The sequence below is a fragment of the Xiphophorus maculatus genome, chromosome 20 (assembly GCF_002775205.1).
Source record: "Xiphophorus maculatus strain JP 163 A chromosome 20, X_maculatus-5.0-male, whole genome shotgun sequence".
In the NCBI taxonomy this organism is placed as follows: Eukaryota; Metazoa; Chordata; class Actinopteri; order Cyprinodontiformes; family Poeciliidae; genus Xiphophorus; species Xiphophorus maculatus.
The window spans coordinates 2,443,260-2,457,678 of NC_036462.1; the positions used below are offsets into that span (position 1 = coordinate 2,443,260).

A 14,419-nucleotide genomic window follows, 5' to 3' on the forward strand; every position below is an offset into this window, starting at 1 on the left:
AACTGACAAAAGATTAAATATATTTGAGAGGTGGAAAGACTGTGACAGACTGGTGACCTGTCCAGGGTGACCCTGCCTCTTGCCTGGAACATTAGCTGGAGATGGACACCAGCACCTCCTGACCCCACTAGGGACAAGGGTGTAAGAAAATATGGATGGATGGATGGATGGATGGATGGATGGATGGATGGATGGATGGATGGATGGATGGAGAGGTGGAAAAAAAAGTTAGGTTTGCATATGAATCAGTGATTCTATAACCACATTTTGCTGTATTTATAGTGACTTGTGGCTGCTTCTGTGATCAATGCTCTACTTATCCTGCCTGCCTGTTAGGTGGAAGGTCAAGTGTCATAGTGATGATGAATTTTTTCATAGTCTTCACATTTTTATAAGAATTGATGTGCTCCATGAGAAGTCCAAGCCTATGCCTCCAACAAGCAATCACTTCTCAAGGTTCTGACTCTGTACAAAGCAAAAGCAGATGGTTTTTACCAGGCTAGTGGTTGTAGCATTGTAGAATACAAAGTTCAAGGGGTGTGAAGTCATTTCCAAGGTCTTGTAGAACAGATGATCATGTTGTGTCAACAGGTAGTTCATACTTTATGCCAGTAGAGCTCCAATGGGACTCATTACTTGCTCTGTTGTCAGGTAGCAAAGGTGCCACTGTGCCATTACTTTAATCAGGAATAGATTATGGAGATGAAAGTTCGGGTTTTGACTGATGGGGACAAGTTGTACTAAGAAAACGTAACACTTGGTTGTACGGTGTGGCACAGTCTGTCCTGGTTACATACGCAACTCCAGCTCATGATGAAATGAACTGCCAGTTGAAGTAGCAACCAAACACATAAGCCATAATTTATATCATTCTTCTTTCTATCAGCTAGAGCTACAGGGTGCAGTTTAATGTGCCGTTTAGAGTCGTGTTTTTACAGAGTGAACACTTTCAGTCTACAAGTGGTGTTGCCTTTGGCCGGCTAAACAGCATGGCTTAGTGTTATTCAAATCAGAGGCTCTCCTTGATCGGTTACCCTTCTTGCACCCCAACACACACACACACGCACACACACACGTGCACGAATACATCTATAAATAATCCCACACTGCATACCTGCCTGTCTGCTGTGACAGAGAGAAGCTTAGCTTCAGCAAAGTCAAGAATAGATGTGATCAGTTCGTGGGATTTCTCACTTTAGTCGTGTTGAATTGTCTTGACATGCTAGCTTTGTTGGGGAAAATGATCCTTTTCTGACTGAGGACAAACTCACAGAACACTTCAAGCTTTCACAGTCATTTGTCTGCTGAGGGTTTGCTCACAGTTCAGAGAACTTCGGGTTGAGACAAACGAAGACTTGGACAGAGGTCAGTTCCCTCCTTTTTGCGACACTAACACATTGCATGATCATATTTAAATGTTAAGTGTTACAGTGAAAATTATGGTACAATAGTAGGAATGCCTCTAAAACTGTAAGGTGAAGTTTTGGGACATTTAATCAGTCAATCGTTTGATTGTCACACTGAATTGTTCTGTCCATATCTTGCATATGGATGAATGGCTCCACATATCTGAACCTTGTTGTCTCAAGATGGCTGATTTTGTCTCCTTCCTCCACTTTTTCTGCTAACATATCAGAAGAGCCTAATTTTGAGAACGTATGAGTCCAAAATGTCCGCGAATGCCAGACTCTTTGGCCAACATGCTAGACGCTGTGTGGCTCTGAACACTAGTACTATCCCCATGGTGAAACATGGTGGTGGTAATATCATGCTGTGTAGGGACAGAAAATGATGCACTTCAAAGGATAATCAACTAGGAATGACCTAGTGAAAGCCAAAGCTGAGAGTCTGTGTCAAAAATGTTAAATTAGTGGATACATACATTATGTAAACACTCATCCAGTCTCAGTGAGCCAGAGTTGTTTTGCTATCCCTTGTTAACAAATTCAGTCTGCAGATGTAAGGTCCAGGCATAAAAACCCCAGAAGACTTAGAGCTGGAATCACAGATGAAGGTGGGTCTACCAAGCATTAATCCAGGCTTCCTGACTAATGTTATACATGAGTTATGAAAGCTTTTGCAAAGTAATATAACGGGATGTGCTGTATGATTTCAACACAAGATGAAACATAAACTCTCCTTTCTGCTGTAATGTGAAAACTAGGGACCAGGGAACACTTACAGCTCCACCCCAGAAGAAGATACAACCTTTCATCCTTTCCTCTCTCTCTCTCTCTCTCTCTCTCTCTCTCTCTCTCTCTCTCTCACTCTCTCTCTCTCACTCTGAGTCTTTACATGTCCCCATCCACTCTGGAGCAGCATCACACCGGACCTGTTGGAGCTGAGAAGTGGGGTTGTTCAGGGTTCTGATTTCGGGTTCAGAGCACAAAGTTGGCCGGGATAAGGAACCAGGACGGATGATGCGTGTTGCGCCGCGCCTCCTCCGTGAAAGAAGAGTCTCTCAGCAGCTGAGATGGGCGCCCTTCCTGGACTCTCACCTTCGTACCGGCCGCGGGGAGACCGCCGCCGCCGCGCCGCGCTGCTGCTACCTGTAGTGGCGGCCGCGCTTCAGCTTTGTGTCGCTTTTAACCTGGACGCGGAGGGACGCTCCGTTTTCACGGGAAAGCGGGGGAGTTATTTCGGATATTCCGTGGAATTCTTCGGGAACTCATCCAGGTAAAGTCACAGCACAACTCCGCGAAGCACAACCTTAATAAAAAACAAAACAACAACAACAACAAAAAAAAACAACGAAAGATAACTACAAATCCTATTTTTTTTTCCTAATCCGAGTCTTTTGTTTACGGTTTACATCCGGTCTTCTGTTCTAGCACAGACACAAAGACCCCAACCCGTCTGAATGCTGTAAGTTATTATTGTAAAAATCCGTTTCAAAGATGATTTTGAGTTGTTGTTTCGTATTTTTAGATATTCCTACTAAAACACACATCCTTCATTTGCACTTTGATCTTTTCCATACACGTGCACACTCAGATGGAATTCCTGCGCGAGTCTGATTGGAACCAGACGCACGAGTCTGTGTGTGATTCAGAGAGGAGGGGGTTAACCCACAGCAAAGAAAAACACGACTCTTACCCCGAACAGGGCTCCAAGAGGACAGTGGAGCTTTTTCATTTGGCTTTTTTCTTTTTTTTTTCTGACAGCTCAGGAACTGCTGAGAGAAAGATGCAGTCAGAGATCAAAAGTCTTCTTCTTGTTCTACACTCAGAAAGGTCCATTACCTGGTTTGACTCAAGATCAATAGAGGGGATGAATGAGGTGTGAAGTCTATTAACCCAACCTGATGGCTTCAGATTGCCTTCACCTGACAAAATCTTAAAAATAATGCATTTACGAGATGAGAATTGGTTTGTAGCTCACCATGACTTTGTATTTTTGTGTTTGTTATGATGTAAAGCACTTTGAAATACCTTGCTGCTGAAATGTGCTATACAAATAAAATTTGATTGATTGATTGATACATGGAAATCAGACCTTTCTACGGACCTGTCTTAAGGCTCGTAGAAAAAAAAAATCTTTGCCTATGGAAAGAAATAAAGCTACAAGAAAATAGGGGGAGTCTATGTGCAGCACTGTAAAAAATATTGCATTCAGTAAATAAATAACTGCAGCTGACGTAACAAAATGTTGCACAATATTTAGTTCACGAGATGAGACGAGCTTTAGCAATTCTCCTTGGAAATGTTTCAAAGAACGGTTTTGTAAACTGTTTTTTAAAACAAAGTGTCATGAGTGTAGGAATACCCCCGTTGAAATTTGACTAGACCACATGCAGTGGTTTTTCTGTGCTTGTCTACAGTGCACCTCTTGTATTTGCAGGAGTTAGGGACCATAATAAGTAAATTCAAAGACCCCCTCAGAAAACACTAATAACTACCAGTTAAAACACAAATTATACCTTAATGTGCCTTAATAAGCTCAGTGGAAACTATGTTAGCACAGGTAGAAGCTAGCATCCACTTTATGGGAGTACAACCAATCAGCATCAAGGAAAATGAATTGGGCTCCTGAATTGGCTGCTTTGCAAACACCATCCATTAGCCAGTGAAGTATGATTGCTATTTTGGTTTCACAAGATGCATTTACTTTCATTTATGCTTGAGATATGTTCCACTAAGAAAAATAAAATAAAGAATTTTTTTTTCAGATAATTTGGAATTACATTCCACAAAATAATCTGTGTATTTTCAGAATAGACAGGATTCACTGACTCCGAACCCATCCAAGCATTGAACAGATGCTTAGAACAAATCAATGTGTGGATGTGCCATAACTTTCTCCAGGTGAACAGAAACCAACCTGAAGTTATTATCTTCAGACCTAAAGAGGACTGATCTGGAGTCAGCACACAGCTTTCCCAGTCCATCACAGAGACACACACAAAAAGCGCTACTAATAAACTAGCAGCACTAGGGTAATCTAAACAGATTGTGAAACATTTTCAGACCAAAGTTTCTCCAGTGTTTCCAGTGTTAAAACATGTCTGGTCCTAAACTTGGCTCCTGGAACATTTTGATTGGCTGTTGGTCTCCATAGATGCGTTTTTGTTGACAACATAATAGCTCAGTTTGACAATTATGTCAAAAATAAATTTGCTCTATGGTATGGAAACATGCCAATTAAAAAAAAAATCTTGTTTTTCAGTAAAAGTTTTGGCACTAGGCTGAAGTGTTTTTTTTTTTTTTTGACTGTATTGAAATGAGTTGATTTAGCAAAACTGCAGTGGAAACACTTCACCAGCTGCATAATCAACAACCGGCATGGTGTGGTGTACACTCATGGCATGGTGTTTATTTTAGTGACATATCGAGATTTTAATTGTGTTTCTTATTTATTGGAAACACCACAATTGCAAAATTGTGTTTTTTCTACATGAGCGGATTATAGACAAAGTTTTGCGCATATTTGTTACAGAAAGACAGCTAATGATCCAGACCTCAGAACATTATGGATCCTGTTCTTTCCTCAGGCTTGTGGTTCTTCAGTCTGAGCCGAGGTTGTGCCAATCTTACGGCACCAGAGCTGGTCGAGACAAAAGTCTAATGCCAAACAGACACTCAAACCACTGAACCAGTGTGGTTGGCTTTACTTCAGCATTCACTGACTAACCTAAAGTTGAACAACTTAAGATTCAAGGCTGTAATAACCAGACAAGCCTACTGCGAGCTAGAACCAGACTAACAGAACCATCAGAACAACCTGACTGCTGTCAAAGGTTTTAGCTTTGTGGCCAAAGCCAAAAGCTGATTGGCTTGTCTCGCCACTCTTGTTGCTTGCTTTCCACAGTTGCTGTAAATCTCCAGAGGACTCAGTTCAACACCTAAAATCTTTTTACACAGTTGTGGTCAGTAAGATTCCATTCACTCGTTGTGGCCATGAATTTAATACTCTCTCTGGGCTTTTATTGATGCTATAAGACGTTCATTTTCATGATGGATTTAATGAGACAAAAAAGACCTGGTTCCCAGTGTTGAATTTACTGGGGATTTTCTTTTATTCAAGGTCAGTATTGCACAAACACCTCCACTAGCATTTGGATAACTGTTACTTTTTGTAGCCATCGTCAAGTTCCTAATGTATTACTGGCTGGATATATGTGAGATGACAAACACTTTAACAACTTTTTTTTTTCATTGCTTCCTTTTAATAACAGAAATCACTCTGTAATCATCGCAACAACCGTTAAAACAAAGAAAATATATTTAACAGTTATTTAATGTTTCTGGTTGTTGGCAAGTGAGTTTACATATTAGCTAAATATTTAACTCTGAACTGTGGGAAATGACAAATGGCTTGTACTTGCATAGAGCTTTATCAAGTCCAGAGGACTCCAAAACACTTCACACTACAGTCAGTTATTCAACCATTCACACACTGATGATGATGAGCTATTGGATAGTAGCCACAGGCTGCCAGTAGGCAAGGCTGGTGGGCGTCCTCCCCAAGGACACAATGACAGAGGCGGACAGAGTGGGGATTGAACCGGCAACCCTCCAATGCTAGTCAAACTAAATATTCAGTTTGAGGCTAGAAATATTTAGCCTTCTAACTAAACATTTAGTATGAAGCTAAATAGCTAATCTACTCTAATTAAATATTTAGATTGAAGCTGTGACATTTAAAAATTGTGAAAATATGACTGAAAAATGAACGCCCCAGTTTTTGGTGTTATGATGGGCCATGTAATCAAAATCAAAAGGTTGTTAATTTTTGACTGTGTAACTTTACAGGTGACATACAATAGATATTACGCTGCTGAAGTAGATTTAGCTTTCAACAGCTAACAGGAGAGCCTACAGTAAATCCTGCCTGCTCTCCATCAGGTTTCCTCTCACCATCATCCTCTGGGGGCTAACAGGCTAACATGTTGGGCTAATGTTTTCCTCATTGGAAACTGGTTTAGATTTTCTGGGCTTGCTTTGTTAAACCTGCGGTGGTTAGTGGGCATGTTGTGAGCTAATTACTAAGATTTTGATTTAGACCCATTTGTTTTGAGACAGCTGTTTTTTTTTTCCCTCGCAGCACTTATTATTTGGAACAATGCTACGCTTTGTCCTCAATCAGCTTCATGTGTTTTAACAGCTTACAATTGTTGCGGAACATAAATCCAGACTGCTGGTCTGTGGGAAAGTGAAGCTCTCCTGAACACGTCTCTGCTGATAGCATTGTTTTTTCTGGCTGCCATGCATTCTGACTCTTATTAGATTGTTTATCCATACTTAGCATTATGAAGAGCGGCCCTTGTTGGTTCCAGGTTAGCTCTGTTTTCACTGTTCAGTGTAAGGTTAGATGCAGCATGTGTGGGAAGGTAGTGTGTCCATGCAAAGCCATGTGGGAAATTATTGCACATCTGTTTTAGTCCTCTTTCTGCATGTATGTTGCTAACGGTGAAGGACTGTTCTGCTCCTTGGTTTTCCTACAGTTTTGGCTGTTTGGCTGCAATAAAACAATACAGTAAAAATAATGGAGCAACGCTAAAGTAATCTCTTCATTTTTTGCTATATGATAACCTTCCCTTTATTTTAGTTGTGTTTTATGTATAATTGTGAAGTGGAAATAAAAACGATACGTGGTTTTCAGCATTATTTATCTGTAAAAACTGAAAAGTGTGATGTACTTTTATATTTAACCCCATTTTAAAATACTTTATAAACCACCTGCTGTTATTGCTGCAGGTGTTTGTCAACTAGCTTTGCACCATCCAGAGATTGACATGCTGCAATGTTGCCAAAAAATACCACCTCATTCAGATTGGATGGAAAAACAATCTGCGAGTCTCAGATCATAAATTGGATTTATGTCTGGCCTTTTACTGGGCCATTCTGACACACAAAAACATTCTAAAGGATGACAACCCTGCTACTGAAGGCAACAGGGTTGTTATCCTGTTGCCTTTAGTCTTTTCCTGCCATGCTGGTTTTCATCCAGTAATACTCTGTCTTTAGCTCCACTCATCCTCCCATCAACTCTGATCTCAGAGAAAACCATCCCCACATAATCATAACACCATCATGTTTTGCTGTGATGGCTTGTTTACAACAGATTGTGGTGCGTACTATACACTTGACCATGATGGCCAGAATTGTGAGGTGCATAACTAAGAGTTAATAGAGACATACTGTATTACTGCAGTGTATAAAACTAGTTTGAACCATAAAAGAGAAATTGATTCCGACATTTTAGTCAGTCTTGGATGATTTAGTGTACTTCATTGAGGTTTCTTGTAGATTACATATTGAGGGTGCTGGTTAGTCTGCTTTAATCCGACTGCGGTCCGTTTGCCTAGAAAGTCCGGTTTGTTTGGGGAGGCGTAAACGCTCAATCAAACTCTGCAGACCAAAAAAGTGAACTCTGGTCCGTCCACAAACCTCGCTCTGGATTCAGTTGAAGTGAACTTTGGTGCGGTTCGAATACTTATGTGAATGCAAAGCGGACTGGAGATCGCAACCATAGCAAGATGCGTACTATCGCGCTGGGCATTCTGGGTAAATACAGCCAAAACAAATGTGAAGGTAAGTCTAAAGTGAGAGGGAATTTTTCAGAGGTTCCTGTGTCGTTTCCTTCAGCAATTCTTGCTGCAGCGCCCCCACAGGGGAGAAGGGATAAGCAGGTTTTCCAAAGGGTTTGGTTGGTTTGACTCAGTGCTGTGTGACAGAGAACAGCAGCAGCTGAAAATGTAACAAATGTTTCAAGTTTGGTCTGTAATGGAGTCTACCAGACTATCAGGCATGAAAACACCCTGAAAGGAGTCATGTTGCACAGTATTCAGTGGCTGACATCCTCATCGAAATGAGCATCACAAATAGTTTCCTGATGAATGTGAGACTTAAAAACCTTTAATGATATATATATATTTTACATTGTATGCCAAAGTGTTGTCTTGAAATCCACTCAGGGGAAAATTGCACGGTACATGTTTGACCTCACCCTGCCTGTGACTCACTTCCCCATGAGCAGATGTTCCTGGTGAACACAAGCTAAAGGAAAGGAATCTTGCTCTCAGGTCTCAACAGAGGCATCCATCATTCCTCTAATACACAGCTTATTGTCAAGGAGCCTATCGTTGGCTGTTAAATTTTCACTGCTAGCACTTTTCATTGACTCGGCAGTGTAAGTTACGACTCCACACGTGCAGAGATCACAGGAGGTGAGGGTGATTAAGTCAAGTGGGTTTTGAAACAGAGGGCTTTGCCAGGGCTGCCTCAGTGTCCGCAGAGTGAGCACTTTACATAAGGTGAGCTTATCCTGCCATGTGAATATTCCACTTATGATCTCCAGACATGCTGGGGAATGGACAGAGAAAACAGTCTGGTGGATTTCTACTACTGTCACTGTTGGCCATAAAGCTAGCATTTGTCTGCAATCTCATGCATCATTTTAACTGTCTGTCAAAAGGCAGTTAAATACTAGCGTACAGTTAGCATAAGAGTAGCTGCGTTTCCACTACAAATGTGTCATTTTGTCATTGTTCTGCTAATGTAGAAACAGCACAGTTTCTTAATTGCTGTGTTTCTGTTAAATAAGAAATGAAATTAAAATGACACCTAAATAAGTTTGTTCATAAGTCATTAAAAATCATGGCAGCGACGGATGTAAACTGTAAACTGTTGCATGAAATATATTAACAATTTAGTCGTGGTGCTAGCGCTCATTATCTACCAGCCAATCAGAGGAGACGTCGGCGTTTTATTCAGACGATGGAGCAACAAGCCCCGCCTACGTGGGAGCGGCGCTTTGGAGAAATTGTATTTGCTGATTTTACAGCAGAGTTATGGATTCAACACTTTTAACTAAGTAAACTTCACAACCCAATAAGACTTCTGGTGGAGCCAGATGCTCATTGTCTAAGGACGCCAGTGCCTTGTGATTCTTATGATGCGATTAAAGTGTTTTCATTGCAATTTTATGAAAAATATAATGGCTGAAAAACCACCTGATTCTAGCGCAAAATGCTTTCATAGAACAACATGACCTTTCTTGAAATTTCAGTTTTTCCATGAAACAAATTTATTTTGTAATTCCTATTTGCACAATTATATGGTCAATGGAAACACAGCTGATTACACAGCAAAGTTTCCTCTTACTACATTGAGGTAAAATTGAAAGTAAGAAAAATTTAAACTGTGACTGAAAAATTGTTGCGGAAGAAAAACCAGTGAAAAGCTTCAACAAGTCTTACAATATGTTGTCATGACCACAAATGTGTTACAGTGTTTAAAACTGTAAACCAGCAATAATTCCAACAATTTCTTTTTAACCGTCTTTCAGGAAGTGGATCTGGTGATGTTTCCTGCCACTAGAATAGTTTGGTCCACATTAACCTCTGAGTATCAGAGTTTTTCCCTGTGGATTGTCCAGAGCTGACAGACTGAGGTAGCTTAGCTTTGGGACAGACGGCCAGTGGGCTGTAAACATTACAGCAACGTCTGGTGAAATCTGACTCTGTTTGACTGCATCATGAAATACGTTTGTCGTCTGCAACTCCTATGTGTACATTGGCCTGACAAGTACATGATCCATTATGACCATAAGAAACACTTCTATTGTATAAATGCTGACAGTTCAGTATCCGTTACTCGCCGCCGAATACATGTTTACGCACACGGTAGAAAAAGTAAAGTGAGTTTTTTCCTGACTCTCTGGCGTTGAATAGACTAACTCTGTTCCTGTTTTTTTTTTTCAGTGTCAATCTCAGCTGCATTTTCTAGAGTTTCACAGCAAACTAATTGCACCAGCGTGGTTCACAGCAAGAACAAAATAATTGGTAGGGTATTTAAAAAGAAAAAAAATCATGGAAGATATTATTGAAATAATTCATTAGTTAAAAAAAATGATATCAAGCTCATTTTAATTCAAAAGCCAAAGACAATAGCTGGGTCTGTAAAAGCAACTCTAATACGTCCATATTATGAACAGCTCTGGATGTTTTGCTCTTTGTATTGCTGTCACAAATCATCAATTATTGTCAACAAAATTAGGCTTTTTTGACTAAGTAATTTAACAAAAAAGTCCCTTTAGTGTCAATGTTAAAACTGATTTACGTTAAATAAAGTATGTAACATAGAACCTGCCATTTTCCTCCATTCTTTCTGCTAAGCTGTTCAGTCTGTCAGGTTGCAATGAGATCAGCTGTGAACAGCACTTGTCAGTCCTACCACAAGTTCTCTATTACTTTGAGGTCTGTGCTTTGACTAGACCAGACTCCAGAACCTCCTCCTTGATGTCTTCAAACCATGTATAATGCTAAAAGTGGGATTGCAGGGTAATTATGGGATCTGTTTTGGGATTTTAGTCCTTTAGGCAGCTGAATCTTTTGTTGATGCTAATTTTAAGATACCAGGTTATGACAGATGAATGTCATAACAGCTCTTTAAACTTTAGGTTATAAATCACTGAACGGATTAGAACCCAGTACATTAAAGATCTGCTGTTGTATCAACCTTTAGACCTCTCAGGTCTTCTTGTTCTGGTTCTGGTTCTGCTCTGCATCCATAACCAGAACCAGAACTACCTCAATTAACACAATTCATGACAAAATCAGCTGAAACACGGAGTTCTGTTAAATCAGGGCTGAAAACCCACCTGTCCAGAGTTGCTTTGATTCATAACAAATAACCGGAACATTGATCAATATATCTGATGTATATTTGCTTGATGATTTTGATGATGACATTTGACCAAATGTAATGTTTATTGCTTGTTTCATGATTGGTTACTGTATTATGTTTTTACTGCGTAAAGCACTTTGAACTGCCTTGTTGCTGAAATATAAATAACCCTGACTTGACTTTTACAGGCAGCCACAACATGACATATGTTGCATATCAGAGCAGTAGATGTGAGGCGCCTCCTCTGAGTTTGATAGATGTTCCATCCAATCAGCTTCTAGTTTTTATGCTCTTTTTAAAGGAGTTGTTTGTCTCAGTTCTTTCTTACAGTCACTTTAAGGCACAGTAATTTTTAACTATATGCTAAGAGTCCAGCTGTAACAACCTAGCAATAGCGGCAGAGATTTACCCTAACACAGATGTGACAGCTGGAAACTGCTCTCTTAAAACCTCATGAAGTAGTTGTGAAAAAACTTACAAGCACCTAAAAGCAAAGCCCTGATGTCATTAGTTCTGGTTTGGATTTGAAGCCACCTTTCTGTACTTCTTGGTACTGTGAGTGCAAATGTAAATGACTTAAAGTTAACAGTTAAGCACCCCAACATTGGCCAGATTTGGATGAACCTTTGTACTCTCTCAGACCAGTTATGGTTCTGGAGCCGACACGCCAACTGTGGCCAAAGTGGGCATAAATGATGGGATGATGATTCATGGAATTATTGTTGACTGCCAGGTGATTTCTGCCCAATTGCTCAACATATGGCATATACAGATGTCACAGTGCTCTAATGTTGGGACTGATGGGTACGGCCCCACTGATTCCAACAATCCACTGGATTGTCAGACGATCCAGCCAATCACATCCTGTGATAGTATTAACTTACACAAACCCCAAACCTGACGTCTATCAAGTGCTAGCTGTTTGTAGCTGCGTTTCTATTAACTATGAAGCGAAATTACAAAAGCAAATTTGTCTAGTAGAAACATGACAATTTTGAAACAAAAATTTGATTTTCGATAAAATTTTTTGTACTTGGATGAGATGTTTTTTTTCGCATAGCAGGAGTGACGTGATCAACAGCTGAATGTTACTGCTGATGAAAACCACGTAGGAGACGACAGGAAGTAGGAGGAGGATGATGGTTTGTTTTTAGTTGTGTTGAATCCATAACTTTTCTATAAAATCACAAAATATAATTTGCCCGACATACCGCTCCCCAGTAGGTGGGGCTTGTTGCTCCAACGGTTCAATAAAACTCTGACGTCGCTGATTGGCTGGTAGATGATGAGCACTAGCATGGCTGAATTATGAATATAATTCGTGTAACTGTTTACATGAAAGACACTCCTCTAGGCACAGTAAAATAAAAATACAAATACTTTAATCACAATGAGGTTTTGGATCACATCTGCTGTTTGGGCAATAAAACAACTTTGTTTATTATTGATTTGACCAAATCTTGACTAAATCTTCTTAATGCTGCTTCTAACAATGAGGGTCACCAAATATATTACAGCCATACAGTAATTCAAGCTAACCTTTATTGCAATCCAGGCATTTCTTAGCGATATGCATATTGCATTCAGTGATCTTCAGTAACAATACATTCGTGAGATATCATGCAGCCTTAATGTTTGTGCACTTTTGTGTTTTTTCCAGCAGCTTGTTCAACTTTCTTTGTTTTTCTGCTGTCCAGTATCAGTGTCCTTATTGGAGCTCCAAAAGCCAACACCAGTCAGCCGAACGTCACCGAGGGAGGAGCTGTGTACCGTTGTTCCTGGAGCCAGAACAACTGCAGCATTATCAACTTTGACCAGCAAGGTACCACGGTTTTATTCAGACTACCAGTCAATTACTTCTCTGCTTAACAGGTAAATGTATGTTTGTAGGAAAGCAAATGTTAACTAACTTGAGTTGGCAGCAGACTGTTTCCTACCTTACCATGTGTTGTGGTGCAATAGAAAGAATGGAGAACGCAACATTCAAAAGGAAGAAGTGCAGCATCTGGTGATGTCCATGGGTTCGAGTCTTCAACCAGTTATTTTCAACCAAGTGTTAGAAATGAACATTTTATTTTGAGTTATTTAATTTGTCCAATTACTTTTGAGCTGCCAAATAGAAGAAATGGCATTAAAATGTGCCTTAGTTCCTCATATTTCTACTCAACCCACTGAATTAAAGCTGAAAGTCAGCCCTTCATCTGACTTTCAACTTTTATGAATATGATTTTCTTTTAAATTTGCTGCAAATGCAGTGACCTTCTGGTGACCCAGCCAAAATGGTCAGCAATAGATAGAGCCAAACAGCTTTTTACCCAATCAGATTACACTCCTTTGATCATGTGACACCATTGCATTGGGTCACTGTTCACTCTTAAGAAACACAAATCTTTAAAGTAAAATAAAAACTTCACGCACATAATAGACAACGTAAAATTTCAGGGTTATAAATTCAGTGTAAAAAAAAAAAAGTCAGATTCTAATTAGACTATATTTCTTCCATAGTAAAATTATACACATTTTCTAAAGCAGAAAAGTTTGTAAATATATGTTTTCAAAGCTATTCTTTGTTTTAAAAAAATCCAACATTTAGATTAGAATTTAACTCTAGCTATTACTGATTAACATTTGTAGTATTACGACTATATTAAGTCAGTAAACATTAATAAGACTAATAATAAGACTTATTAATAGACCTAATAGTCTATTAATAAATTATATTAATAGTCTATTAATAGACTATCAAGTCTATTAATAAGTCTTATTATTAGTCTTATTAATGTTTACTGACTTAATAATTAAGTCAGTAATCATTAATAACACTACCGGTTGAGCAGGAATTTAAATTTATTCCCAACTACAGCTTAGCGACAGAGCTAACGCTAAAGTGACGGTCAGACTTACTAGCTCTATGTGAGCTAACCAGTAAACGAAACATGTTGCTGAGGTTGTTGGGCAAATATTCACATGCTAGCTTGTTGTTTTCCTCTGAGATAGCAACATGCTTTTGAAAAACTGCTTTAGCTGTTAGTTATAATTTATGTCTTGAAATATCCATGAAGTCATTCAAATAAAATGTACGATTGCATGTAAGGTTAAGCTCCAGCAGTTTGTTTTCTCAGAACACATATTGCCATCCAGGATGTTAAGATGCCACTTTATAGTGAAGTCAGCTGCACTAGTTGTTGATCATCTCTGTGTGTTCAGCCATAAAAGTGGCTGAGAGAAGCAGAACCGTCCAGAGTTAACCACCACTGTTCTTGACCCAGCAGTCAGAAAGTCCAGCTGCT

The 14,419-nt window shown here is 39.5% G+C and overlaps 1 protein-coding gene across 1 annotated transcript in view; it reads left to right on the top strand.

The window, feature by feature from the left end:
• Nucleotides 1-1,158: 1,158 nt before the first annotated feature.
• The window catches only part of LOC102234716 (integrin alpha-5-like), a 51,953-nt gene continuing 38,692 nt past the window's right edge, over nucleotides 1,159-14,419 (top strand). Inside the window, exons 1-2 of the mRNA XM_023325271.1 lie at nucleotides 1,159-2,676; nucleotides 12,827-12,951. Coding sequence (XP_023181039.1) covers nucleotides 2,474-2,676; nucleotides 12,827-12,951 — 328 coding nt within the window. The 5' untranslated portion in view covers nucleotides 1,159-2,473. The remainder of the gene's footprint in view (nucleotides 2,677-12,826; nucleotides 12,952-14,419) is intronic.